This window comes from Canis aureus, chromosome 5 (genome assembly GCF_053574225.1).
Source record: "Canis aureus isolate CA01 chromosome 5, VMU_Caureus_v.1.0, whole genome shotgun sequence".
In the NCBI taxonomy this organism is placed as follows: Eukaryota; Metazoa; Chordata; class Mammalia; order Carnivora; family Canidae; genus Canis; species Canis aureus.
The window spans coordinates 12,502,938-12,530,093 of NC_135615.1; the positions used below are offsets into that span (position 1 = coordinate 12,502,938).

At 35.5% G+C, this 27,156-nt stretch overlaps 1 protein-coding gene across 1 annotated transcript in view; it reads right to left on the reverse strand.

Annotated features, from left to right (window-relative positions):
* Positions 1-27,156, reverse strand: part of MALRD1 (MAM and LDL receptor class A domain containing 1) — a 759,283-nt gene that overhangs the window by 11,331 nt on the left and 720,796 nt on the right. Inside the window, 2 exon segments of the mRNA XM_077896425.1 lie at positions 24,559-24,655; positions 24,749-24,828. Coding sequence (XP_077752551.1) covers positions 24,559-24,655; positions 24,749-24,828 — 177 coding nt within the window.

Genomic DNA, 27,156 nt, shown 5'->3' on the forward strand with positions numbered 1-27,156 from the left:
GCAACGTTGCTGAATTCATTTATTAGCTTTAGTGGCTTTTGTGGATTCTTTAGAACCTTCTATGATCATGTCTTTTGTAAGTAGAAATAGTTATATTTTTTCCTTTCCAATTTTGATGGCTTTTATTTACTTACTTTGTCTAATTGCTTTGGTTAAGGTTTCTTATTTATAAACACATTTATCTCTAGCTTCTTGGGGCTAAAACCTTTACTAATATAAAACTAAATTGTGGGCTGCTTGGGTGGTGCAGTAGGTTAAATGTCCGATTCTTGGTTTTGGCTCAGATTATGATCTCAGGGTTCTGGGATCGAGCCCCAAGTCAAGCTCCATGCTTAGGATGGAGTCTGCTTGTGATTCTTTCTCCCTCTGCCTCTCTGCACCGCCCAACATGTGCTCACTCGTTTTCTGTCTCTCTCTAAAATAAATAAAATATTTTTAAAAAAATACACACACACACACACACACACACACACACACACAAAAAAAAACCTGAATTGTAATGATAGTGTATGAGGAAAATTATTATGTCAGTGTTTGGATAGTTTTAGGGTAGAATCTGCTTGTCACTTTGTGTGACCATCTTTAGACAAAATAAGTGAATAAACCTTTATTTAGGTTAAAGGAAAAGGTGACAGTGGGCGTCAGTATCACTGTGAATGTTGAAGAATGGCTATCAAGAAGATGATAGAAAAGAATGATAGTGCCTGAGTTGTTTCTACTGAGAATTCTGCACTCCAAAATGAACATGTTTTACATACATCTTAAGTTTATTAATTAGTAACTGTAATCTGCTTTTATAATTAGTTTTATTAGGAATGTCCTATTTTATTTACTAAATCAATTACTGTTTTTGGCTATCAATGAGTTGCTTGATTTCTTTTTGTCAACAGCCATGTTTTTCTCTAAGTTACTAGTATGTCATTTTGTGTGTCTGAGACTGGTCAGGTGCTTCTTAGTCTAATCTACCAAATACCTTAGTCCCCACTACTATCTTATGGGAACAAGCTGTTACAATTTTTTCTCCTATTTAAAAATAGTCTTAGAAAATGCTCAGAGAAAAATAAGCTTAAAACTTTAGTACAAATTATAAAAGTTAAGAGGAAATGACATTTGAAAGGGCAATGCATGATGATTCTAGGTGGACTGTATTATAAAACTCTATTGCAATAACCTGTATGCTAAAAAGTATAGAGAACTGTACTCTCTGAAATGGAGGAGGTGATCATAATGCAGCTATCAGGTGATTTGAAGGATAAGCATGTTACTTTATTTACCAAAAAATATTTGTTCCTGCATGTGTTTGTTTGTAGGGATCTGTTGTTCTCTTGCTTCCACTAATGAAATGATTTGTATATATTGTTTCTAAATGTTGAAGTACATTCTAAAAATATAAGAAATGATTGTTCTGAGTTGAGTGCCTGAAGGAAAATGGTGCTCTAGAAAGTGATGCTCTAGAAAGTGAGTGCTATTCTCTTTACCTTCTTTTCTTATTCTTTTCTCCGTTTGTCATTTGTATCTTTCTTTTAAACTTCCTACTTCTTTCTCCTGACTTCAAAGCCTGGGTTCAATGAAGGGATATTGGGATAAAGAAAAATAATAAGGAAGTGTCAAATTAGAAATGGTATTAACCGTAATAGTTTTTAAATATTAATTTACTAATTTAGAGCTAGATCTTTGCCATCATCTTGTTCATGGCCTACTTTACAGATGGGGCAACTGAGACCCTTCTTCTACTAAACCAGAAGTCTTCTGGAGGATAAAGACCTTGTCTGGTTATTCTCTCTATCACAGTACCTAATACAGCAGGAAACAACTGAATATTTATAGAAAAAATTAACAATTCATATAGTCCAAAGCATCTATGATGGAACAAAATCCACTAACCTGCTTTCTTTTCTGTTCCCTTATGCTCACTCCCACCAATATATTTCATCAATTCCCGGAGAGAAAAGATAATCATATTTACTGTTGTTATCACATTTCTATTTAGCTTTCTGTTCCACTTAGCACAAAACTTCAAGTAGGCCAGGAACCTCCTTTTGCCCTCTCTTTTCATTCTTTTTTCAGTGGATTAAGTGCCAGCCCAGATGAATACCTTGGTGGCTTCCCTGAAGATGAGAGGAAAGGATAGGGTGTGGCCCTTCTATCTTTTTCTATTCATTAGAAACTGAAAAAGTCATGTGACTGGAGAAAAAACAATTTAGTACAGATAACTCATTTTATAATATTTGAAAAATAAGGGTATGAGTTCTTCATATCTCATGTATCTCGAAAAATGAGAGGTATGAAACATCCATGTATAAATATAAGGATCTTGAAATAAATTTTCAGGCTATGAAGTACTTGTTATTGCTAGAGAAAAATGTTTTCTAACCATAAAAGTACATGTGACATGTTTTTAAAGGATACATCAAAATTATGAAATACAGTAATTTCAGTGGTTGAGAAAGAATTCATTTATTCTGAGAGCCATGCCTGTTACATTAAATTTTGCTTTGCTGATCACTGGTAAATCTGGTGTGTCCTAGAGAAGTAAATCTTAATTCTACTCTCCCGGTTTCCACCTGTCATTTAAAATTCTTCGATTTGTTTTTTTTCCAAATGTTTCTAATTTTAAGACTTTGTTAGTATGCCTCAGCCTTTCTGAGTGTGCTATTCTTTCAGATGAAAGGAAAATATAAAATTTTAATAAAAATAAAGTATTCCTGAGTTTCTACTTTTACTCATCTATTTCTAATGTCCACTAAACATATTTCTCTCTGTCAAGAAGAGATTTTTTAAAGAAATAATTGTGTCTTAACCAGGGTACTACTAATTTTTTTCTCTGTCCCATCATAAAGGTTAATGAATGAATTTTTTTTTGCTTCCCATTTTGAGTTTGATGCACTGTGTTTCCCATCCAGTTGTCAGTGCCATATGATTCACATGTATCATTTTTTTTTCTCTAAGCTTTAAACAAGCTTTATTTTACACCTGGTCTCTGTTCATTTCCAGACCAAATTTTAGCCTGTTTGAATAAGCTACTTTTAGGAGAATTATTACAGATTATGATATTTACACCTTATTTTGTTCTTTTTGTATCTTTCAGCTTGCAAAGATAAGTACAAGAGAAGAATATAAAATAAATAAATAGGTAGGAAATTAAAGAAAGGAATTCTGAGAACTGAAAAATAAAGTCAGATGTAGTGAAATAATATGTGAAATGAAAATCTATTTATTTACTAAATGAAGGATTCAACTTTAAGATTCTTAAATTTAAGCAAGATAATCAGTCACATAGGTAGTACATTCAAAGGTAAACAAAGCAGGTGCTTAGTAGCACCTCTCCAACTCAGGAGAGAAGACACATGCATATATGTGTGCATCCTCTTAATGTAATATAGGCTAAAAGAGCACCAGGTCCTCACAACATTATTTTAGAGAGAACACAATGGGTTTCACTAGGTTTCAATCAAGATTCCATCAAAATCCTAGAGGAGAACACAGGCAACACCCTTTTTGAACTCAGCCACAGTAACTTCTTGCATGATACATCCATGAAGGCAAGAGAAACAAAAGCAAAAATGAACTATTGGGACTTCATCAAGATAAGAAGCTTTTGCACAGCAAAAGATACAGTCAACAAAACTCAGAGACAACCTACAGAATGGGAGAAGATATTTGCAAATGATGTATCAGATAAAGTATCCAAGATCTATAAAGAACTGATTAAACTCAACAGCAAAGAAACAAACAATCCAATCATGAAATGGGCAAAAGACATGAACAGAAATCTCATAGAGGAAGACATAGACATGGCCAACAAGCACATGAGAAAATGCTCTCCATCACTTGCCATCAGGGAAGTACAAATCAAAGCCACAATGAGATACCACCTCACACCAGTGAGAATAGGGAAAATTAACAAGGCAGGAAACAACAAATGTTGGAGAGGATGAGGATAAAGGGGAACCCTCCTGCACTGTTGGTAGGAATGTGAACTGGTGCAGCCACTCTGGAAAACTGTGTGGAGGTTCCTCAAAGAGTTAAGAATAGACCTGCCCTACGACCCAGCAATTGCACTGTTGGGGGTTTACCCCAAAGATGCAGATGCAGTGAAACGCCGGGACACCTGCACCCCGATGTTTCTAGCAGCAATGTCCACAATAGCCAAACTGTGGAAGGAGCCTCGGTGTCCACCGAAAGATGAATGGATAAAGAAGATGTGGTTTATGTATACAATGGAATATTACTCAGCCATTAGAAACGACAAATACCCACCATTTGCTTCGACGTGGATGGAACTGGAGGGTATTATGCTGAGTGAAATAATACCTTGAGGAGAAGGACAAACATTATGTGGTCTCATTCATTTGGGGAATATAAAAAAAGTGAAAGGGAATAAAGGGGAAAGGAGAAAAAATGAGTGGGAAATATCAGAAAGGGAGACAGAACATAAAGACTCCTAACTCTGGGAAACGAACTAGGGGTGGTGGAAGGGGGAGGTGGGTGGGGGGTGAGGGCGACTGGGTGATGGGCATTGAGGGGGCACTTGATGGGATGAGTACTGGGTGTTATTCTATGTGTTGGCAAATTGAACACCAATAAAAAATAAATTTACAAAAATATATATATATAAAAAAAGAAAGAGTTTTCAAAATATCGGACTGAGTGACAAAGTGTGCTTCAATAAAAATTATCTAGAAGAAGGTGATAGCAAGGAGGGGAATGAATTTTATGGAACCCTTGAAGCACAACAGTGCCTCAGAGAATTTGATTTCAGGAGCATTTTCATCTGTTTTTGTTTATTGTAAAAAAAGTCAACGCTAAGATTACAATTTTTAGTTGGTAATTACAGAGCAGATATTAAATCTGTTATAAGAATCTATAGGTAGAATAAAATCACATAACATCATGAGGCATTATAAGAATAAATTGAGTCCATTAAATCAACTTTTCTCATTGAATGTATGCTCCTATAAAATACTGTATAATTTGACTAATGCTAAAGAAAAAAAAAGGAAAAAAATCATGAAGGGTTGCAATAGAAATATTCCAGGTCTATAATAGTCTCTATTTCTAGCAAATACTGGCTTTTTTTTTTTTTTTTTTTTTAAGAAGTAAATCTTGGAGGAAAAAAAAAGAACCAAGCCAATTTTAAAAATTGGGGATAAATTAGGGGGGAGTGTCCATGATCTCAAGTTTTCATTTTCAAGTCTTTAAGGACAAGCTGAACCAAATGTTTGGGTGAAAAAGTTCAGAAAGAATTGGGTTTGCAAACGTAACCAGAAATGCCACAAAAAGGGGAGGAAAGGATTAATCATCTGGGGTCACAGAACCAAACAACTGGGACACTGAATTTTGCTAAACTCATTCACATGACATAGCAACATATATTTCTTCTACTTTTTTCAGGCGGGAAATAAATACCACTGGCTACAAACCTGTCACTGTTTAATGCGATCTTGCTGTGGCAGAGTGCCTAAATAGGAACATGCCCTGGAATATGGATTCAATTAGTATGAATAAAGCTGACCCAAGTTCCTATAGCTTAACCTTCGGGAGACCCCATGCTGCCAATGTGAGCATAGTCTCTACTTGGCTTCTCATCTGAGTCCAGTGTTAGCACATTCACAACTGCCTAACAGGAACCAGATGCAGAACTGGAGTCCCTTTGGAAATATATTTGATAGCACACTTTGAAAATCTTTCTTGACCTAGTCAAATTACTAAGAGTCAATCTTTAGGAAATAATTAGAGAGGAAGACAAAGATTTATGTAGAAAGAGGTTCATCACAAATTATTGGTAATAATGAAAAATTAGATACAACTTAAATGTCTAATAATAGGGTAATGGTTAAATGATGATACATGTACTTGAGAGGACATTAAATAGCCCTTTCAAATAATGCTACTTTATATTTAGTGGTGTAAGGGCAGTGTTTCTCAAAGTGTGGTCTGTGGACTGCTGGAGGTCTTAGGGACCTCTTCAGGGGGCATACAAATTCAAAACTATTATAATAATAATAAAGGTCTATTGGTAAAAGATTCATTCAAATGCAAGCTAGATCAGTGAATTTTTATTTTCACAGACGTTTAAACTATGTTGATATTTGCACTGATAGTGCAAATATGGTGTTGGTTAAAACTTTCAGTGCCTTAGCAGGAGATAAGACAATGGTATGTACCAAGCTGTATGTTACATTCTTTACCACCAGGTATTTGCAGTAAATTTTTTGAAAAGTCAATTTCATTTCAAAATGACCTTGTTGAAGGAACAAAATTGATTAAATCTCAACTGTTCATGCAAGTTTCTTTTTTAATATTCTGAGAAATATGAAACAGAATTATATAATATAAAATATATAATTTTGTTTCATAATGTGTATTTTTTCTTAACATGTAATGGATTTTTTATTTTTTTATTTAAAAAATCTTTTTTAGATTTTATTTTATTTATTCATGAGAGAGAGAAAGGCAGTGACATAGGCAGAGGGAAAAGCAGGCCCGATGTGGGACTTGATCCTGCGACTCCAGGACCATGCCCTGTGCCAAAGGCAGACACTCAACAAGTGAGCCACCCAGGTGTCCCAGATTTATTATTATTTTAAAATAAACTAATACATATAATTTAATAAACTTCTCAATTTTAATTTTTAATATAAATTTTGATAGTTATAAACCACACAAAAATTTCTTTGGGGTTCTCAATAATGTTTAATGATGTAAAGGTACCTTGAGAGTAAAATATTTGAGAATGATCAGCATAAGGAAAAAAAATTGGCAGACAACACAGATTTCAAGATGCAAGCATGTATTCATGTGTTTGTGCATATTGATAAAAATTTAGAAGATACATCAAAACGATAATAGTATGGATTTCTTGATGGTGACACTAAAGTTAATCTTAAATTCTTTTCTTGCACTTTGTTGTATTTCAGTTGTGCATTAGAATCTTGGGGTGGGGAGTAGCGAGGTAAGATGGTTTTACAACTTGGAAACTATCAGGAGGCGTTTCCCCTGCTTGAGCTTCACACCATCCTGCTCCAACCCTGGTAAGTGATTTGCCTAAAAGATAAGATCTGCTTCCCTCACTAGTTTTTCCTGATTGGCCTCTTTTAGCATTTCTTCTCAAAGTCAACTCGTCAGCCTTGCTGCCCTGCTTAACAGTTTGGATAGGCTATGCTTTTTCATAAATCCCGTTTTTGCTCTTAAGTTCACTCTTCACTGGCCAGAATCTTTGCTAGATAAACTAGCCACATAAACTTCTGGAGCCAGATAAACTTCTCTTCTTTGTATTCCATTGTGCCTGGTACATTTTACTATCAGGACATATAGTACTTTTTAAATTGGAATGAAATATTTTTCCATGTAAATTGCTCTATATGAAAACTCTCTCTAATTTCCTTATTGAATTCTCTTAGACACATAATCTGTTTGATTGAAACTGATTGCAATGTTGAAGTTAATTATCAGTTTTCATGATTTCCCTTAGCAATCACCTAGTACTTGCTGCTTTCTAAATGTTTTTTAGGAACTTTAAAATTTACAACACTATATGAAAATCTGTTTAGAAAAAATTGACTTATTTTATTATGACTCACGAGTTTCTACAAATTTTAAAAATATACTCTTTGAGATTTATTAGTATATATAGTTAAAGCTCTCTTAGATCAGTGAATAAATTTAGCTTATAATATTTAAAAGTTTGAAAAAAAACAAAATTGCATTTTCCTATTTTAAAACAATCTCTTTTTAAAAAAACATATTTAGAAATTGTAAGCACCCAATCACACAAATTAGCATTATATGTAGATATCTTACAAATATTCATTCCTTATTCCTAGTGAATTTACCACATTTTAGTCACACTAACCATCCCATTCTCAAGCCTTTACACAAGTTGTTTTTTTGTGATGTTCTTCCTCCTTTTCATCTAGTGGGTTTCAGCCCATGAATTCAGACTTTACTGATGCTACACATCTTCAGGAAATCCTTCAACCTCTCTACCATATCCTTCTCACCTCTGAAGCAACTCTTTATCTGTTTCTCCACTGCTGTGCTGTTAAGTGTCTGTATGTGCTTAATATATACTTGTTGAAGAATTGGTATTCTTTGCTTTTCTGCTTTTCTATATGCCTTCTTCACCAGAGTATAACTTATTATTTATTTTTATATTCCCATCTTTAGCATGGTGCCTACCATGAAATAGGAACTTAATAAATGTTTGCTAACAAACACATGAATGGATTACTAAGAGTTTATAATTCATCGGTTTCTTTTTATAAAGATGAATATAAGCTGGTCTTTTAATTCTTTTGTCATTTGTCCTTTGATTCATTAGTGAGCTAGAAATTTTAACACAGTAAATAGATTGTTGAACTTGTAGGTGTATCGCTAAGGGTATTTTAAGGAGAAGTTGTGTGAAATATGATTCAAAAGCAAAAGAATCTCTCAGGAGGATAGCAAAGCAATTATTGAAGAAAAATTATGAAACTCATCCCATCCCCCCCCTCCGAATTTCCCACCCTTTAGTAACCCCTAACGAAGAAAAACATTTAGCATTCTCATTCTCCAAAGATGCTGAATGTGTTTGATGCATGCCGTGGTGGAGCTATATGATTTACTAATCGTAACTTTCCCCAGCTTACCTATACTACCTTCTTACCCTTTCTCATCTAAACAGGTTACCTCTTTCAAGGAGCAGCTCTGATTTCTTGACTATGAGAAAATAAATGTAACATAATGTTTTCTTGCTATATAAGATTTAAACAGAGACAAGATGCTGAAAAGATCCTGGGGATTATTTCTGCCAAATAGTTACTCTATTAATATGGCAAAATGTCTGTCTTCAGATCAAATAATTAGAACATGGAGCTGTTATATGGTAAAGTGCTCATTTTAAGTTTTATATAGATTTTACTTAAACTATTTGGAGTCTGTGTCCAATGACCATAGATTTGAAACAACTTGGGATAGCTAGTAACTAGTAACTACAACATATACACTCACACCAATGAAGTTTGTATTATTCAAGACTTGTATTTCTCACACATTATATATAAAATGGTTTTGTTTAGTCAGTATCTTAAATGATCAGAGAATTAGTTATTTAAAGAATGACTTAATATTTAGTAAAAATAGTGAATAATTTAGGTATTCATATGAAATTTCTAATTTTGTTCCTCTGGAAAGTATGAATATTACTTTCTTAAAAAGATTTCATCTGTACTCTAACTTAGAAATTCCTTCTCAAGAAAAGAGAATGAGAGATGTAATATAAGTAATTTTTAAAATATTTTATTTATTTATTTGAGAGAGAAAAATCAAGAGACAGAGCACGAGCAGAGGGGGAGGACCAAAGGAGAGGAAGAACCAGAGTCCCCATTGAGCAGGGAGCCTGATATGTTGCTCCATCCCAGGACTCTGGGATCATGACTTGAGCTAAAGGCTAATGCATAACCAACTGAGCCACACAGGCACCCTAATATAAGTAAAATTGTTAATCAGATTACCAGCCAGGCTGATTAGATTGTGTCAGATGCCAGGCAATGTTTTCAGAAATCAGGGCAAAATCTGTCATAAAGTTGGACATCAAATTAAATGGTCTGGTATGAGGACAGTATTGAGAGTAAAAACAATTACTCATTCAATTAAATTCAATTTCCTAAAATGCCCAGGTTTTTGGATGCTCAGTTTCTTCCATAGATTTTGAAAGCTTATACTTGTAGGTTTTTGGTATCCTCTAATGTTCATCATTAATATTCTAGGATTTAAGCTTCTGATTATGGATTGGTTTTGTAGCCCATCATTGGTCCCATTAATGGGTTTGAAAAGGGTCATACATGTAAGGCATCATTTTGTATTCCTTTATTTGCTTTCAGCCTCCACAGAATGAATGAAAATTGGTCAAGCTAGATAGAGATTTTCAGGAATACCCAACAATAATATCCCAACGTTTAGAGTCATGTGCAAGGATCCTAATATAAATAAATTCTGGAGCATAAGGCAAGTAAAATATTGCTTTGGAATATAAAATGTTCATTAGGTCCCAGTATCCTATTGTAGATAGCCTGAAAATTCAATTTAATAAAATATTTATTGAGATAAATTCCTACATGCTATTTGTTGAATTTAGGAATATAAATATAAATAGAGTAAAGATCCTGCCATCAAGAGGCTCAGAGTCTGTTATGGGAGACATCAAACCAAAAGTGAAAAGGCTGAGAACAATGTACTTTGGAAGCTCAGCGGTGGTTGCTTCTATCTAAGGTGATCTGGGAAGATTCACAGAGGACACCACTTTCGTGATTGGCCTTTGAAAGTCTTCTCTTTTTTTATATTTTATTTCTATGGTAAAAGAAGAAGTAAACTTAGCATTTCTGGAATTTGCCCTATATTTCCTTTGACCAGTAAGTTCTTGAACGTTATAGTCTGGAAAGATGGCAGTTGGAATCACCCATTCTATGTTTTGGGTATATTTAGTCCATAGAATCACAGTTCAAAGATTTTCATATATGATTGCAAATTTATAGATTCCGGCCATCTGCCTTTTCACCTGCCCTACATGTTATTTTTGAAATGCACAGTTTGTGTCAGGCAAGGTGCAAGAAAAACATTGCTGTCCCTGCTTTTCAGAGATATATCCACAAATGGAATTATGAGTGTGTTCCAGACATACCGTTTTTAATCATCAGATTGTTGTTTGGTCAAGACTACCATGCAGATAGATTTGCCAAGTGTCTATTATAATATTGAATTGTAATTTAGGAACTTTTTTGGGGGGAGGGGATAAGCATGAACTATCTCAGGGTATTGTAATGCAAATATAAAAGGCAGATTACTGCCCAGTCAGATTGAAGACACCCTAATATCTGAAGGTGTAATGCAGCTACATTATAACCAAGGGACTACTCAGGGCCTAAAGAATTAAGTTCAGTATTCTGTTTGAATCATGCAGTTTTGGAACTGGGAGAAAACTTTAAAATATTTTATCATTTCCCATGTAGAAGGGTATAGCATGGGTTTATAAGAAGGAGTAATTTAGGCAACTTAAACATCTTAACTTTGTAGTTATATTTTATATTAGAGGTAGAACAAAAACATGAATGGCACATCAAAACATACTTTAATGAATATGATTTTCTAGGAGAAGGCTAAGAAAGAGAAAAAAAAAGTCTATTTAAACATGAATATATAAATAAAGTGATAGTAAATGTAATACATAGACCCTAAATTGTGGGATTAGCCTGTAAGTGATAGAAGCTTGAGAAAGATTGATTGGGTTCAACTTCCTTATTTTATACATAATATAGACTATCAAAATAGTTTTCTTCCTATTGCCCAAAACCGTCTCTCTTCCTGGGTTTTTGATCTCTGTTAGTGTGGTAGTATTAACCATGCAGTTGCCTAAATACAATATCTCAAATCAACTTAGTTGTTTTTTTTCATCTCCTATATTAAGGCATTCAACCACTGTTCAGATTCAAGAATTCATAATCTCTTATCTAAACCTTTTGAGTAGGCTTATGTCCTAAACGATTAGATCTTTTCTAATCTATTCTCATGCTCTGCATTTTCATGTTTTGTTTTTATTTTTTTGTTAAACACAGATATGATCTTGTCATTCTTTTGATTAAAACACTTTCCTGGCTTGTATCAATTAAAGCCTGAGCAGGAAATAGCTGACATAGTCAAATTGGAAAATTGAATCTTTGATAAAGTGAAAGTTTGCAAAGGTATGGCCAGGATGTAGAGAAACAACACAGCTTTAGGAAATCCCTGGCCACAGGGAAGGGAGAGGAGCAGAAATGTGACTGTCTTAGGAAAATTGCTCTTTATCCTCTAAATACTTATGGGCCTTTTTTTGCCATTTTGGGAAAACAATTCTAGGATTAGGGGGGAAGTATCAGGGAATAAACAGCATAGGCCTCTCTTTAAAATAGAGAAGAGAGAGAAGAGGAAGTGGAGATATCACGTGTGGTCCAATACCCTTTTTAAGGAGAGGATTTTGAAATCCTGTTCTCAATTTCCCTTTTCCAGCAAAGCAGACATTCAGCAGCATTGGCAGAGCATGGCTCTGATATACACAGGGACTGAGACTGGGGAGTTAGGTTCCTACATTTTAACAGCTGTATTTCTTGTGGGCAAATGCACACGAATGGAGAGAGCCAGCATTATGAGATAGCCTGAGTTTTTGCCCCTAATGGTGGTTGTCTAAGGCTAAGTACTCAATTCTGGGATCAGGGCAGGCTCACTAGTGATGCTGTAGCTGTAAAAAGCAGCTGAATTCCTTGAGACACAGAGTAAGAGAGGTTCTGGTTTATGCTAAGGATAAATATTCATTGCTGGGCCCAAGTTAGGCCTGGATATCCAAGGATCTCGAAGTAGAAAAAGTAGCTATACTTCTGCCTCCAAAACTCCAAATTATCACACTAGTGGCAAAGGGTCTGGTTGAGAGAATATAGTATTATAGGGGTAAATAACTTTATTTGGGTGCCAGGGCCACTCATTCAAGCATCTCAAACAACAAGAACACCTATATCTCCCTGAGGTTAAAGGCAGCTGGCTCAGCTTTGGGGAGCTTAATCCCCTTTTTCTTATCAGAAATATGAACACCAGTCATTCTCTTTATTATCCTTTCCTTCCACTTTACCCCCAGAATATTCTGGTTCACATTTTTACTATTATAGTCATATTTAAACATATGCTATGAGTAAGAAAGCAAGGTATCATCATCATCTTATATATCTTCAAGCTCTCTCAACTAGCCCATAAGAAATCTTAATAAATGTTTGTGGAGTTGAATTATGAGGCATTCCCAAGATCACATTCAGGTCTTATAATTTCCAACTTAGCAATCTTTCCACTGTTGCACATATTTACAGTCCTATGAAATTATTTAGAAATTTCCAGATGCAAACTAAAACAAACAAAAATCCTCACATGGATGTATTTCATTTCTTAGCATAACTAAAAGAAATATGTTTATTTTTAACTTTTATTAAATTAACACAATACTTCAGGAGTAACTGCCACAGTGCAGCATAATAAAAAGTTATTTATTGCCATTTTTCCCCAGGTAAAGAAGATATAATCTAAAATACAAAAGCAATGGGTATTATGTAACTTCAGGTAAGGTAAGAATAAATAGTCCACTATTTATTTGAATCCTTTATTCTTCATTTCTGAGTATATGTTTGATTATAACATCTACTTTTGATTACTGAAACAACTCTAGAAGGCTGCCATATTTGTTACTTTCTCTAAAGTGTCATGAGTTAAGTTTTAGTGGCTTTTGGACCATGGGGAGAGGGATACTAGATACTTTTTGGAGACCTATCATGATGACTCCCAACTCCATAATACAGTGCCTTGCTTGTGAAGAGTCCTTGCAGCCATGTTTGTATATTGATCCTACCCCATATCTCTCTGATCTGGTTGATTTGACCAGCAATGGAATCTTGATCCCCAAGTGGGCTGATCAGAAGGGTTTCCTTTGGAATAAATAATTAGGCAAAAAGAGAAAAATCTAGTATCTCCACATGTCTGAAGACATTATGGGTAACTAACACCCACCTACAAGGCAGCACCATTTTGTTATAAAGATGGAAGCAGAGGAAATATATGTTCAGAGAGAGAGAATCACCAAACAAAGAAGCAAAAAGAAGCAGAGATGAGAGGCAGATGAAGAATACTACTGGGTCCAGCCCTTCTCAACCTCATTCATTATTATCTTTGAGCTATGGGAAAAGTACATTTTAATACTAAATATTCATTTTGATTAAGCTAAGCTTTGAGATGCTTTCTTCCCCTCACTAATATATTTGGTAGTAAATAGCTAGAAGAAGGGTCACAGAATATATAATAAAATATAGGAAACAGATCTCTAAAAGCAAGTTTAAGAAGCTTATTTCTGTGCTTAGAATTGTCTGAAGCATACAGTGCTCCATCCTTTTTTAAAAAATGGAAAATAATAAATTTTCTTTAAGTCGCTGAAAAGCTTCTTATGCTACAGATTCTTTTTACAAAATCTGAAAAGTCTTCAGTTTTATTTAAAGAGAATAACAAATTTCCTGCTTATATTAATTCCTGTATATTTCAATTTCAATATTATTTTCAGAATGAATCAAAAGATTTAAAATTTGATGTGAAAAAAAATTTTGATGTGCAGCATTTTTACATAAATATAATCAGTAGACAAGCTGTTTTTGGTGATGCTCAAAAACAATAATGATCAATAAAGTATAGAGAGTCTTCAGTAGTCATGTATCAGATACTAATTATTCATTCAGAGCTAGATACTGGGGACATAAGAAAAGGACTTTAATATGGAAATAGTAAGTAATAACACTACGTAATAGTGCCGTAACTGTCTTCCTGAGGACAACATTCTGACAGCTCAGTGACTAAACCTGAAGGGATGCCAGTTTTTGCTTAGTATCAAAAATATATGGATTTGGATAGCTCTGCCAGTAAGAGGGTGTGGGAAGCCATGTGTTTTGAGGAATGGTGAGACTTTTCCAAAGAGTAGGGGGTGGAAGGGTGAGGCTGGTGGAAAGTTAAACTTGGTGCAGTGGTCTCTGAATGTCATTTGAGTTTCCCTAAAATAATTTAGAAAAAAAAATAACTATGCATCTCCTTTTATATTTTTAACATCTAAAATTTTTATTGTTAAGTTTAGTGGTTGCAAAGGATATAATTTCTGAAATATTTTATGTGAGCTCCTTACAAATATTGGATTTGTCTGCCATTAAATCTAAATGAAAAAGTCAGTACTGCTCTCTACTCAAATCAAACTTAATTTTCAGAAAAAGACGGACTTCATTGTTCAACTCAAATAGAAATGTAAAATGTGTTTCAGGGCAATCATCTCAATTAATTGTGATTTCAAATCCTAAGTGGGAAAGGGCAGAGAGAAGGAGAGAGAAGTAACTTGGCAAAAGATTCTTTTCCTGCTGAATTCTCAGATCATGCCTCTATTTGGCACCCCCAGAGGGTATTTCTCTGCCCTTCTCCTTATAATGTATTTTGATGAGATTAAGAATAGGTGTGAGGTAAAGAGGACACCTATGAAAGAAGAAATGAGTAGAGAGAAGCAGTAGGACAGATGTACCTTTTTCAACCATAAGAGAGTATGTTAAATTTTAATGTCTCCTTGAAACTACTTACACTGCATACCTTCGAACAATGTCTGAGACCCTGAGCATCCTCTCATCAGGAGACCCCTGGTAGAGAGAACAGGGGCAGCTCCAGTTTTGGCCTATCTTGTTCCTTTGAGGGCCTCCTCTCTTCAGTCCCACAAATAAGAACTTCATTATTGTGGCCTCTGGGGCAGGATATGTAGCGAGCAATTCGGAGGTCATTCACAAGACTGAGAATACAGGCTTGGGTGTTAGTGTTGGGCAGTAATAGGGAATAAAAACCTTTTGAGATTTTAGAATTCAGAAGAGAAGGTACTATAGTGGACAGCAATGTAAATCAGACAGTCACAGAGAGAAATACTGTCTGGAACCTCAAGTGTTAGACTTTGTCTCTTCTAGGAAGTAAAGACTAAGTGTTGGGTATCTGATTCAATGAGCTATTTCAAGAAAATAATTTAAAAACATCTACGTACTTTTCTTCTTTTACAATCATTTATTTCTAACATGTTCTATTAATCATCCTTTGTTCTTGGTCCAGTTCACGTATCTTAAGCAAATTTCATAACTATATCATCACTTTTAATGATTAAAAGTTAGTTTTTTTAATGACTAAGAGGTAATTCAATCCACTTGAAAGGTGCCAAGTAATATCAGACTCTAACCTCAGTCTGTGTCCTGCTCCTTCCCCATTTCAGACTTGATATTTGACCATAACTACTGCTTAGAGTAAGGAAGAGGATGAGGGTCATGATCTAATTTAGAAATATTCCCTGCCCCCCCCCCCTTTTCTTGAGGCTTAACTCTGGTGTAGAAACTGTTCTCATTTCTGAGGAGGAAATGGAAGGCTGGAATATTCCTAATACGTAGTCAGCTAGCGTTAGTAGGGAACCCCTCCTCTCATCCCTCACCACTTGCACAATGCAAATGTAGTTCTGACTTTTTTGGTGGACTTCTCTCATGAACTTCATGGTGATAGCCTATGGATTTTGATGAGAGAGAGAGAGAGAGAGAGAGAGAGAGAATATGAATGTGTGTAAATCAGTTTCATTGGCCCCCTTCTATTATTAAATAAAAAAAAAAGAAAAGAAAGGCAACTATGTCAGCCTTCAGTTCAGCCTGGTCCCCAGTGCCCAGTCCAGGAGGGGCATCACCTCACCTAAACTGGCAGCTGCCTGAACAGCCCTACAACTCCATGTCCTCTGTGCTTCTTCAAATGGACAGAAGAAGGAAGCTCTAGGTTCTCTTCCATTCCTTTGGAGGATCATGCATAACTGGGATACAGTATAATCCCCGCCTCCCCTCTCCTGTCCTCTTATTGTTCCCAGGTATATTATACCACAGGCCTTTTAAGGCCAGTGAATGCAGAATATTCCCATAACTAACTATTTTCAGAACATTAAACCGAAAATAATCTTTCTGTCTGTCTGAAAGGGTGCAGGTGTCAGATACTCCTAAGAACTTTTCTTTGTCTATACTTGGCTCTAATGAGCATCAGGAAACAGATTTTATAGTTTTTTCACCTTTTTTTCTGGATATCACAAGTCTGAACTGTTGATTCCCTTGGGACCTTCTGATCATTGGTGTTGGGTAGTGCTGGTGGTGGCATATCCTTCCCCTCCTTCACTGGAAAGAGGTAAAACTTCATACCAAAAATATTTTACTACCCCAAAGATAATGAGTCCATGAATGCCTTTTACCTCTTTTCTTTCCAGTCCTTTCCTAGTGGTAGATGGGAGAAATGAGAGTTTGGGTGATGACAATATAAATGGTTCTGCTTCCATTAGTAAGCCTCAGTGAGTTGTGTCTGATAACCCCAATTATTGGTAGTCTTCGACAGCTCTTCAAAATGTGTGATACTTGGAGCCTCTTATTTGAGGAATGTAGCCAGTTTCACTCAATTTCTTATGAATCTTCGGCAAGAGGAGTTTTTGTCACCTGAGTCCTGGTGTTTTCAGAAAGGGTGATATAAGCAATTATGTCTAAGCTTTTCATCTTTAATAATGAAATTTCCCTTTATTTCTGGGACCTCAAAGGTAGGTTCTAGAATATGGAAATAAAATATACTAAACATATCTAGAAAAAAATCTATGTAGAAGAAATAATTGAAAGCAATAATATGAATCTGGAGCTTGGAGCAGAATTTCAGTAAGAGAAAGATGATTTGAAGCCATTAACATTTAGACAGCATAAAACCTTGGAGATGAATGACCTCTCCCATGGAGAATGTGTAGAATGGGGATGGAAGCAGATATGGAGGGGAACTTTAAAATTGAAGGACAGAAGTGAGAGAGAAAAAGGAGAAGTGGCTGCCAGGCTATGGTGTAATACCAACAGCATTTGCCTGAGAGATCTCTCCATAGTCCCTGTGGTATAGACTGTCCAACATGTATTTGCAGAAGTGAAATTGAGGGTTCTTTTTGTTTATTCTCACTGGTTGTGTTAATATGACAACTTGTTCACATATTGTGATGATTAATTTTATGTGTGATCTTGGCTGGGCTATAATACCTGTTTACCCAACACTAGTCTAGATGTTAACTTGAAGGTTTTTAAGGTATTATTAACATTTACAATCAGTCAGGTTTAAGTAAGGCAGATTCCCTCCATAATGTGGAGCCTTGTTCAATCATTTAGAGGCTTTAAGGACAAAGACTGAGGTTTCCAGAGGAAGAAGGAATTCTGCTCCAGCCATACAATATAGAAATCTTGCCTTTGTTTTTAGCCCAGTACACTTGCCTGGTGGATTTTAGACTCAACCCAGCACCATGAACTCTGAATTGAGTTGAATTTCCAGCTTAGCAGCCTGCCCTCCCAAGTTTGATGTTTGCCAGCCCCCACCATTATCTGAGCCAGTTCTTTAAAGTAAATCTGAAAATAAATAAATAAATAAATAAATAAAAATAAATAAAAAATAAAGTAAATCTGTATTTCAGTATATTACTATTTTAAATTATTAAAATGATTTCATTAATATTATGTGTAATTTGTGTAAGTATGATAAAACAATAATAGAATGAGTATGATAATGCAATATCTTAAGATATATCAAACGTGTTAATATGTAATTTGTCAATATTCTATATTATATGTGTTAATATATTTAGATATTTAAAGATACAAATATACACATAGACAAAGAGAAATTATACAATATCTAATAATTTCTGTTTTTCTAGAGAATCCTAATACATGTGTGCATTCTAGCACACAAGCTTTGTGTGTATCTTTCTCACTAAGTTACAAACTCCTTTAAGTCCAGACAGCTTCTCATTCATGTGTATATCCACTTGTCTGGATATTTTAGGCATATAAGAAATAATTAAAAAATTAATTAGATGAGTAAGATCTTCTTGATAATAATAGGTAGAAGATGTCATTTTTTTTTTCTGATGAACACAATAGTTCTATAAGAACTGCTTTAATTGATGATATCAAGATTGGTGTCTCCTAATTACCATGATTGCAGGCTAGAGATCTGAGAAGAATTCATAAAGTATAAAAAATTGGCACCAAAGAAAATGCAGTTATCCTACTGGATATCTCTGACACATTGATACTGGTGCAGCTCTAAATCTTTGATCACAAATTCTGGCATGCAAGGGATGATGCATTTCTTTAATTTCTTAAAATATTAAATCTTATTCTTAGCCCTTATCTTGCTCAGTTTGTGGAAAAGTCAATCACTTTTGTTAGTGGCGTGACCTGTATCCCATAGGGTGATAAGAAGATGTATATTGGGCAGGAAGCTCCCTGGATCCTGAATGGCAATGTAAAGTGAAGCTCTTACATATTGTTTTGGTTTTGGTTTTTAATCCAAATATGAAAAAATATACAGTGTTATATTAGATTTCAGGTATACAATATGATTAAAAAAATTCTACACATTTCGCATTGCTCATGAAGTGTACTCTTAATCCCCTTTATCAATTTCACCCATTCCCCACCCACCTTCCCACTTACCCATCAGTTCTCTATGTATGAGTCTGATTTTTTGGTCTCTTTTTTCTTTGTTTTGTTTAAAAAATTCTACATATGAGTGAAATCATATGGTATTTGTCTTTCTCTGATAGATTTCTGTCACTTAGCTTTATACCCTCTAGATCCACTTATTTCTAGTCTTTATTATTTTGTTCCTCCTATTGGCCTTGGGCTTTTTCTTTTTCTTGCTCCTTTAGGTATAATATTAGGTTGCTTATTTGAGATTTTTCTTCATGTATTGCTATAAACTTCCCTTTTAGAACAGCTTTTGCTGAATCCCAAAGATTTTTGGACTCATTTGCTGTTTAGTAGCATGTTATTTACCCTCCATGTATTTGTGTTATTTCCAGATTTTCTCATGTGATTGATTTGTACATTCATACTTTTGTGGCCAGAGAAAATGCTTGATATGATTTCAGTCCTTTTGAATTTGCTGAGACTTGATTTGTGTCCTGACAATGATCTGTTCTGGAGAATTTCCTGTGCGTCCTTGAACACAATGTGTATTCTGTTATTTTTGTATGAGACTATCTGAATATAGTTATTAGATCCATCTATTCCAATGTGTCATTCAAAGCCATTGTTTCCTTTTTAATTTTCTGCCTGGGTACTTTATCCATTGATGTAAGTGAGATGTTAAAGTCTCCTGCTATTGCAGGAGTCCTCCTGCAATATTGCTGTCAGTTTCAATTTTAATGCCTCTTAATAGTTCTTTTTTTTCCCCCTTTTTTAATGTATTAGGTGCTTCCGTGTTGGGTGTGTAAATATTTACAACTGTTATAGTCTCTTGCTGAATTGTTCCTTTATCATTGGGTGGTGTCTGTGTTTCTTGTTATAGTCTTCATTTAAGGTCTATTTTATCTGATATTAAGTACTGTTACCCAGCTTTCTTTTTACTTCCATTTGCAAGGCAAATGTTTTTCTATCCCTTCGCTTTCAACCTGCATGTGTCTTTAGATGTGAAGTTTATCTCTCGTAGGCAGCATATACATAGGTCTTCGTATTTTATCCATTCAGTTATAATGGATGTCTATGATTACACTATGTCTTTTGAAGATTTTATTTATTTATTTATTTATTCATTCATTCATTCATTCATTCACTCATGAGAGACGCAGAGACACAGGCAGAGGGAGAAGCAGGCTTCATGCAGGGAGCCCGACATGGGACTGGATCCCGGGTCCCCAGGATCACACCCTGGAGGCGCTAAACTGCTGAGCTACCTGGACTGCCCTGGAGTATGTCTTTTGATTAGAGGTTTTATTTCATTTACATTCAAAGTGATTAGCAATAGGTATGCACTTATTAACATTTTGTTACTTGTTTTATGGTTGTTTGGGTAGTTCTTCCCTTTGTTTTCCTGCTCTCTTCCCCTGTGGTTTGCTGGCTTTCTTTAGTGATATATTTGGATTCCTTTCTCTTGTTTTTTTGCATGTCTGTTGCAGGTTTTTGATTTGTGGTCAGCACTGGGTTGATGTATAATATCCTATGCATATAGAAATTTATATTAGTTAATGGTTGCTTAAATTGGAACCTATTCTAGGGATGCATGAGTGGCTCAGCCGCTGAATGTCTGCCTTTGGCTCAGGGTGTGACCCCAGGGTTGTGGGGTATCAGGTTCCTCTCAGGGAGCCTGCTTCTCTCTCTGCCTCTGTCTCTGTGCCTCTCATGAATAAATTAAATCATTCAAAAAAATTGGAACCCATTCTAAAAGCACAAAATCTTTAACCTCCCTCCATCTTTTATGTATATAATATCATACTTTACATCCTTTTATTTTTGAATTTCTTGACTGATATTCATTAATTGATCTTACTGCTTTTATGTTTTAACCGCTGTATTTGTGTTATAGGTGATTAATCTAGTATGTGTATATGTATGCATGTTTGTTTTAAAGTTTTTTTGTTTGTTTGTTTATTCTCTACACGCAACTTGGGGCTTGAACTCACAACCCAGAGGTCAAAAGTTGTTTGCTTTTTTGATTGAGTCAGCCAGTGCCCCAAATCTGCTACTTTTTATTTTGTTTGTTTTGCTTATGAAAACTCTCTTTTCAAATTTATCTTCCATTTATGGCCTTCTTTCCAGAGTCTATTTGAACATTTCTTGTGTGACTGATCTAGTGGTGATGAACACTTTTAACATGTTTGGAAACTCTTTGTCCTTGTATTGTGAATGGTAGTCTTGTTGGATAGAGTATTCTTGGTTGTAGTTTTTTTCCTTTCAGCATTTTGAATAGATTATGCCATTTTCTTCTGGCCTGCGAAGTTTCTGCTAAAAAAGTAGTTAATAAGCTTTTAAGGTTTCCCTTACAGGTACCTGTCTTCTGTTCTCTTGTTGTTTTTATATTTTCTTTTTATCACTACTTTTTGCCATTTTAATTATTATGTGTATTGGTGTGAACCTCCTTGGGTTTATTTTTGTTGGGGGCTCTCTCTGCCTCTTGGATCTCGATTTCTGCTTTCTTCCCCAGATTAAGGAAATTTTCATCTATTATTTCTTCAAATAAATTTTCTGCCTCCTTTTCTCTTTCTTCTTCTGGGATTCCCAAAATGTGAATATTGTTACACTTGATGATGTTGCTGAGTTCCTTTAACCTATTCTCAATTTTATTATTGTTTTTCTTTTTGCTGTCCCACTGGTTGTTTTCCATTATTATGTCCTCCAGGTCACTGATCTGTTCTTCTACTTCCTCTAATATACTGTTCATTTCATCTAGTGTATTTCTAACTTGTTATGTTTTCTGTCTCTTTGTTGAATGTCTCACTGAGATCCTCCACTCTTTTCTCTAGTCCAGTAAGTTCTTTATGATTGTTACTTTGAGTTCTCTATTAGGGATTATTGCTTATCTCCTTTTTCTTTAGCTCTTTTTCTGTGATTTTTGTCCTGTTCCTCATTTGTGATCCATTCCTCTATCTCCTCATTCTGTTTAAGTCTCTGTGTTTAGTACTATAGAGTAGAAAAGTCAGTTGTGTCTTCTGATTTAAAATTAGTGGCCTTACAAAGAAGAGTCCTGGGATGCCTGGGTGGCTCAGTGGTTGAGCACCTATCTTCAGCTCAGGGTGTGATCCCGGGGTCCCAGGATTGAGTCCCGCATTGGGCTCCCTGCATGGAGCCTTCTTCTCCTCTCTCTGCCTCTGTCTCTGTTTCTCTGTGTCTCTCATGAATAAATAAATAAAATCTTAAAGAATCCTGTGGTGCCTTATAGAACACTGCTCCCTATTCACCAGAGATAGTAGCTGCATAGTTGGTTTCCTTTACTTATTGCATGCGCCCCAGTGTTGTGCATTCTGTCCAATAGGCTACAGTGGCCCCCTTTCTCTGTTCTGGGTAGGATTTGGTCCTTGTGCTATTAAGAGGCTAATCTGTGGTTGCCTTGGGCTTTAAGTTGGTTCAGACCAGATGCCTGCCATCAGCCCATTTTCTGGGGCTCTGGTAGCACCAAATTGTAGGATGTTCTCCCTGTATTTTCCCTGAGAGGTTTTCATTGGTGAATGGGGTCTTTCATGAGACCAAATGTCTGCCTCCAGTCTGTTGAGGTTGAACTACAGCCCTGGACTACAGGGCTTTTTCCTTGTGCAGCTCCCTGTGAGTTTTTTTGTTGTTGGTGAGTGGTATTGGCAATCTGATGGGATGTCTGTCTGTAGTCCCCTGCTGGGAGCTGCAGTGGAACTGGTGTGTATGATTATTTTCCCCTCTCCCCAGGGTAGCAGTTACTTTGGAATGGTGCTTTTCACTATTGTAGTTGATTGCAGGATGATACTTGTCAGAAGCTGCTACGGAGGGACTCCTCCCCAGTGGAGCAGGTTGGATGGGATGAGTCTGCAGTAGAATGCAGGGCGTGTGCTGTTAGAAAAGTAGGTGGGGAATGATACTGGTTCCTAGCAGGGCTACTTGTAGAATGAGATTTGCCAGTTGCTGCTTTGGAATGATTCCTGCCTGGTTGGGTGGTTATGATGGGGGAGGATCCACAGGAGAATGCTGGGGCAGGATATACAGTGTCAGCAGGCTAGGTAAAAAGTATTCATGCTCATTCTTAAAGATGCCTGATTGTCTAAGCTGGCAGCAGGGAAACTGTCACCTGCCAGCTCTTATGTTCTTGGATAAGTCTCCTAAAGATCCTTGCCCTTGCAGAATACATTCTGAGATAAGTAAAGAAATCTAGGGCAGCCTGGGGGGCTCAGTGATTTAGCACCACCTTCAGCTCAGGGTGTGGTCCTAGAGACCAGAATCGAGTCCCACATCGGGCTCCCTGCATGGAGCCTGCTTCTCTCTCTGCCTGTGTTTCTGTCTGTCTCTCTCTCTTTCATAAATAAAAAATAAAATAAAATAAAATAAAATAAAATAAAATAAAATAAAATAAAATAAAATATAAATAAAATAAATAAAATAAAATATAAAATAAAATAAAAAAATAAATCTACTGTATGCCTACCCCAGATAATTTTCAGACTGCTTATGCTTTGCTGTATCTTAGCAGCATTGATTGTTATGTTCTATCTTTAAGGGTGGGGACTCAGTTTCCTATTGCCTTCCAGCTCTTCCAGAGTAAAGCCTACCGATTTTTAAAGTACACAGGTTTAAGCTCTGCTGGTTATAAAAACTCTGAAAGTTAAGCCCCACTGTTTTTCAGTGTGTAACAAACGTTACACAGTTTGTCTTTCCAGTGCAGGCCCCCCATGTTTGGAGTGCTTGGTGTGGGGTCTGTTCCTCTTCTTCATGATTGTGGTATCCTCCTGTTTGTGGTTAATCTTGTAGGAGTTTGGTTCTTGACTATTTCTCTGTCCCTCCTACCATTTTTGATGTGGCCACTGCTCTGGACTTAACTGAATGGAGCCTGTTCTGTCAGTCTTTGGGTCATTTTCTGGGTTAGTTGTACTGATGTGGCTATTATCTAGGTATATCCATGGGAGGAGGTGAGCTTGGGATCTTCCTACTCTGCTGTCTTTACAGGCTCTCTCCTTCCAGTAATTGGGTTCTTCTTAGTTTTGCATGAGTTCTTTAGGTTCAGCAGCTTCTGATCTCTGTTCTGTGTATTACCTAGAACCTGGGAGTCTAGGCTTGAAATACTGATGTTTAGAGCATACTCAGAGGGCCAAGAAAGCATCTCTTTTGCAGTTCTGCTGCCGTCCCCCAGGCATCACCAACCAGTGTGACACACTCACTCATCCCTTCATGTCTTTTAACCAACCTCTAGAGAATGCGGCATTCCCTTTCTTGTTGTCATCAAAACTGCTTTTAACATATGTGAAAAGTAAACTTAAGGCTTTTTACTGAAAAAAGAATGATTATTGTTAAGTAGCTTCTATGTTCTGCCCAGAAAGAAAGAAATCCATAAAGCATAGACACACTAAAGTTACCTGCATGTAAATGGAGTGAAAGAAAAATAGAGCAAATGAAGTGTTTCAGAAAATTGCTCTGCCACGGTATATTTTATTCAGCAATCAAAGGCATCACTTACCTGACTGGTACTTTTCTATTTGCAAGAAAACACTCGGCTGTGACTATAATATGAGTCATCAGGAAAGCTAATCCAATGCCCAGGAGAGTCCATATATCTGGAATTTCAAACCAATTAAAAAGATAAATATGCAGTGAAAAACATTAAAAACTCCAAAATCGAGCAATTATTTAGTCACAATGTCACCTACTATTCTGAGTGTTCATGAAATCTGTAGCGGAAGGGTTAACCTGGATGTGGCATTGATTTCCTTTCCATCCTTGTCCACATCTGAAAATGAGATAAAATGTGATAGCTAAATTAAGAAAAAAAGTTGGAACTTATTTTAGCAACATTATAATGGAATAAAATGATTAATGTCAATAGCTAATAATACAAGCAATGTGGATAACTTTGATAAGAAACCAAAAATATTAAACCAGAGCAAAAACAAAATTAAATTTTATTATTTTCATAATTGTATAAGATGATCTTAAAAAATATTTAGCACCGTTTGATTTTATCTCTAAGGTGAGAACTTAGTTTTCACATGTCCCTTTCTTATTTTCAGTATTGATTTGATTTATAGTAGTGTCCAATCCAATATTACTTTATTGATCATTTGTCTCAAAGCTAAAAGCTAGTACTTTTTTCACTAGTGAACAGATTTTTTTCAATATTGATGGAAATAGTAAAATTACTAGATTTACATAAATCAGTATATTTGTCACTACATCTCGATGATCCTTCAAGTGCATAGATTTGAAACCAGGTTAATAATGTCATTGGATATACCTGCAATACTACTATGATATAGTTAACTTTGCTTTATTTAGGAATATCATAATGAAACCTAAAACATAGGGAGTATTTTCTTTATAGTTGGCTTTCAGAACATTCAGAAATGGGGACTAGCTTATACTTCAAAGGGAAACCAGGTTTGTTTTTAAGCAGTAAATAGATTTTTTTTTCTGGCATAGTATGTGTTTCCATGTGAGTGTGAAAGCTTATAAATTCATAACTTTTTATCAAAACTAACAGGATACAAATTATTTTTATTTATGTTTGGTTGAATCTTCTATCAAGTTCATAATACATACCACAAAATCAGATTTAAAAATAGCTTTTAAATCTGTGTGCACTGAAACTGTGTTACAAGCAATGCTTTTTCAGCATATAGTTGTATTTTCCCTTTTTTAATTTGAAAATTTAAATGTTTAATGGCAATTTCTTCATTAAAAAATACTTCCATAAATATAAAAAGCTTAAAGTTTTCAAGAAGGTCCATAATAATGCCTTCCTTTCAGGGTGCCTGGGTGGCTTAGTCATTTGAGTGTCTGTCTCTTGGTTTTGGCTCAGGTCATGATCTCAGGGTCATAGGATCCAGCTCTGCACTGGGCTCTGTGCTCAACACCCAGAGTCTGCTTGTCCCTCTCCCTCTGCTCTCCACCCTGCTTGCACACTCTCTCTCTCAAATAAAATCTTTAAAAAAAAAGAAAAGAAAAGAAAAAGGAGTGAGAGAATGCCCCCTCACAGAACTAGAAGAAATAATAGTAAAATTTATATGAAACCACAAGAGACCCTGAATGGCCAAAGCGGTCTTAAAAAAGAACAATGCTTAAAGGTAAAATCCTGGATTTCAAGATGTACTGCAAAAAAAGTAGTGTTCAAAAGAGTATGGTACTGCCACAAAAATACATAGAACAAAATAGGCCGGAAAGAAGCCCATGCTTATATGGTCAATTAATTTATGAAAAAGAAGGCAAGAATACACAATGGAGAAAAGACAGTCTCTTCAATAAATGGTTCTGGGAAAACTAGTTTCATACAAAAGAGTGAAACTTGACCATACACAAAAATAAACTCAACACCATACACACCATACACAAAAATAAACTCAAAGTGGATTGAAGATCTAAGTGTGAGATTTGAAAATGTAAAACCCTGAGGAAAACATAAGCAGTAATTTCTTGCATTGGACTTAGTGACATTCTTTTAGGTAAATCTCAGACAAGGGAAATAAAAGCAAAATTAACTATTGGGACTACACCAAAATAAAAAAGCTTAATAAAAAATAGCCTTTGCCGAATGAAGGAAACCATTAGCAAAACAAAAAAGCAACCTAAGTAATGGGAGAAGATATTTGCAAATGATAAGGAATTAATATCCAAAATATATAAAAGCCTTATATAACAATACTCAAAAAACAGTCTGGTTGAAAATGGGCAGAGGACCTGACTATTCAGATCCTTACTGTCAAGTCATGACATTTTTCCAAAGGAGACATCCAGATGGCTGACAGACACATGAAAAGATGCTCAACGTCAACAAATCATCATTGAAATGCAAATCAACCACAATAAGATATCACATTGCTTCTGTCAGAAGGTCTGGAATCAAAAACACAAGAAATAACAAGAATCGGCCAAATGTGGAGAAAAAGGTACCCTTGTGCACTGCTGGTGGGAATGTAAATTGGTACAGCTACTATATAAAACAGAATGAAGTTCTCTCAAAAAATTAAAAATCTTATGTTCAGTAATTCCCTTACTTGGAATTTTCCCAAATAATACAAAAATACTCTTTTAAAAAAATAAATGAACCATTAAGTTTATTGCA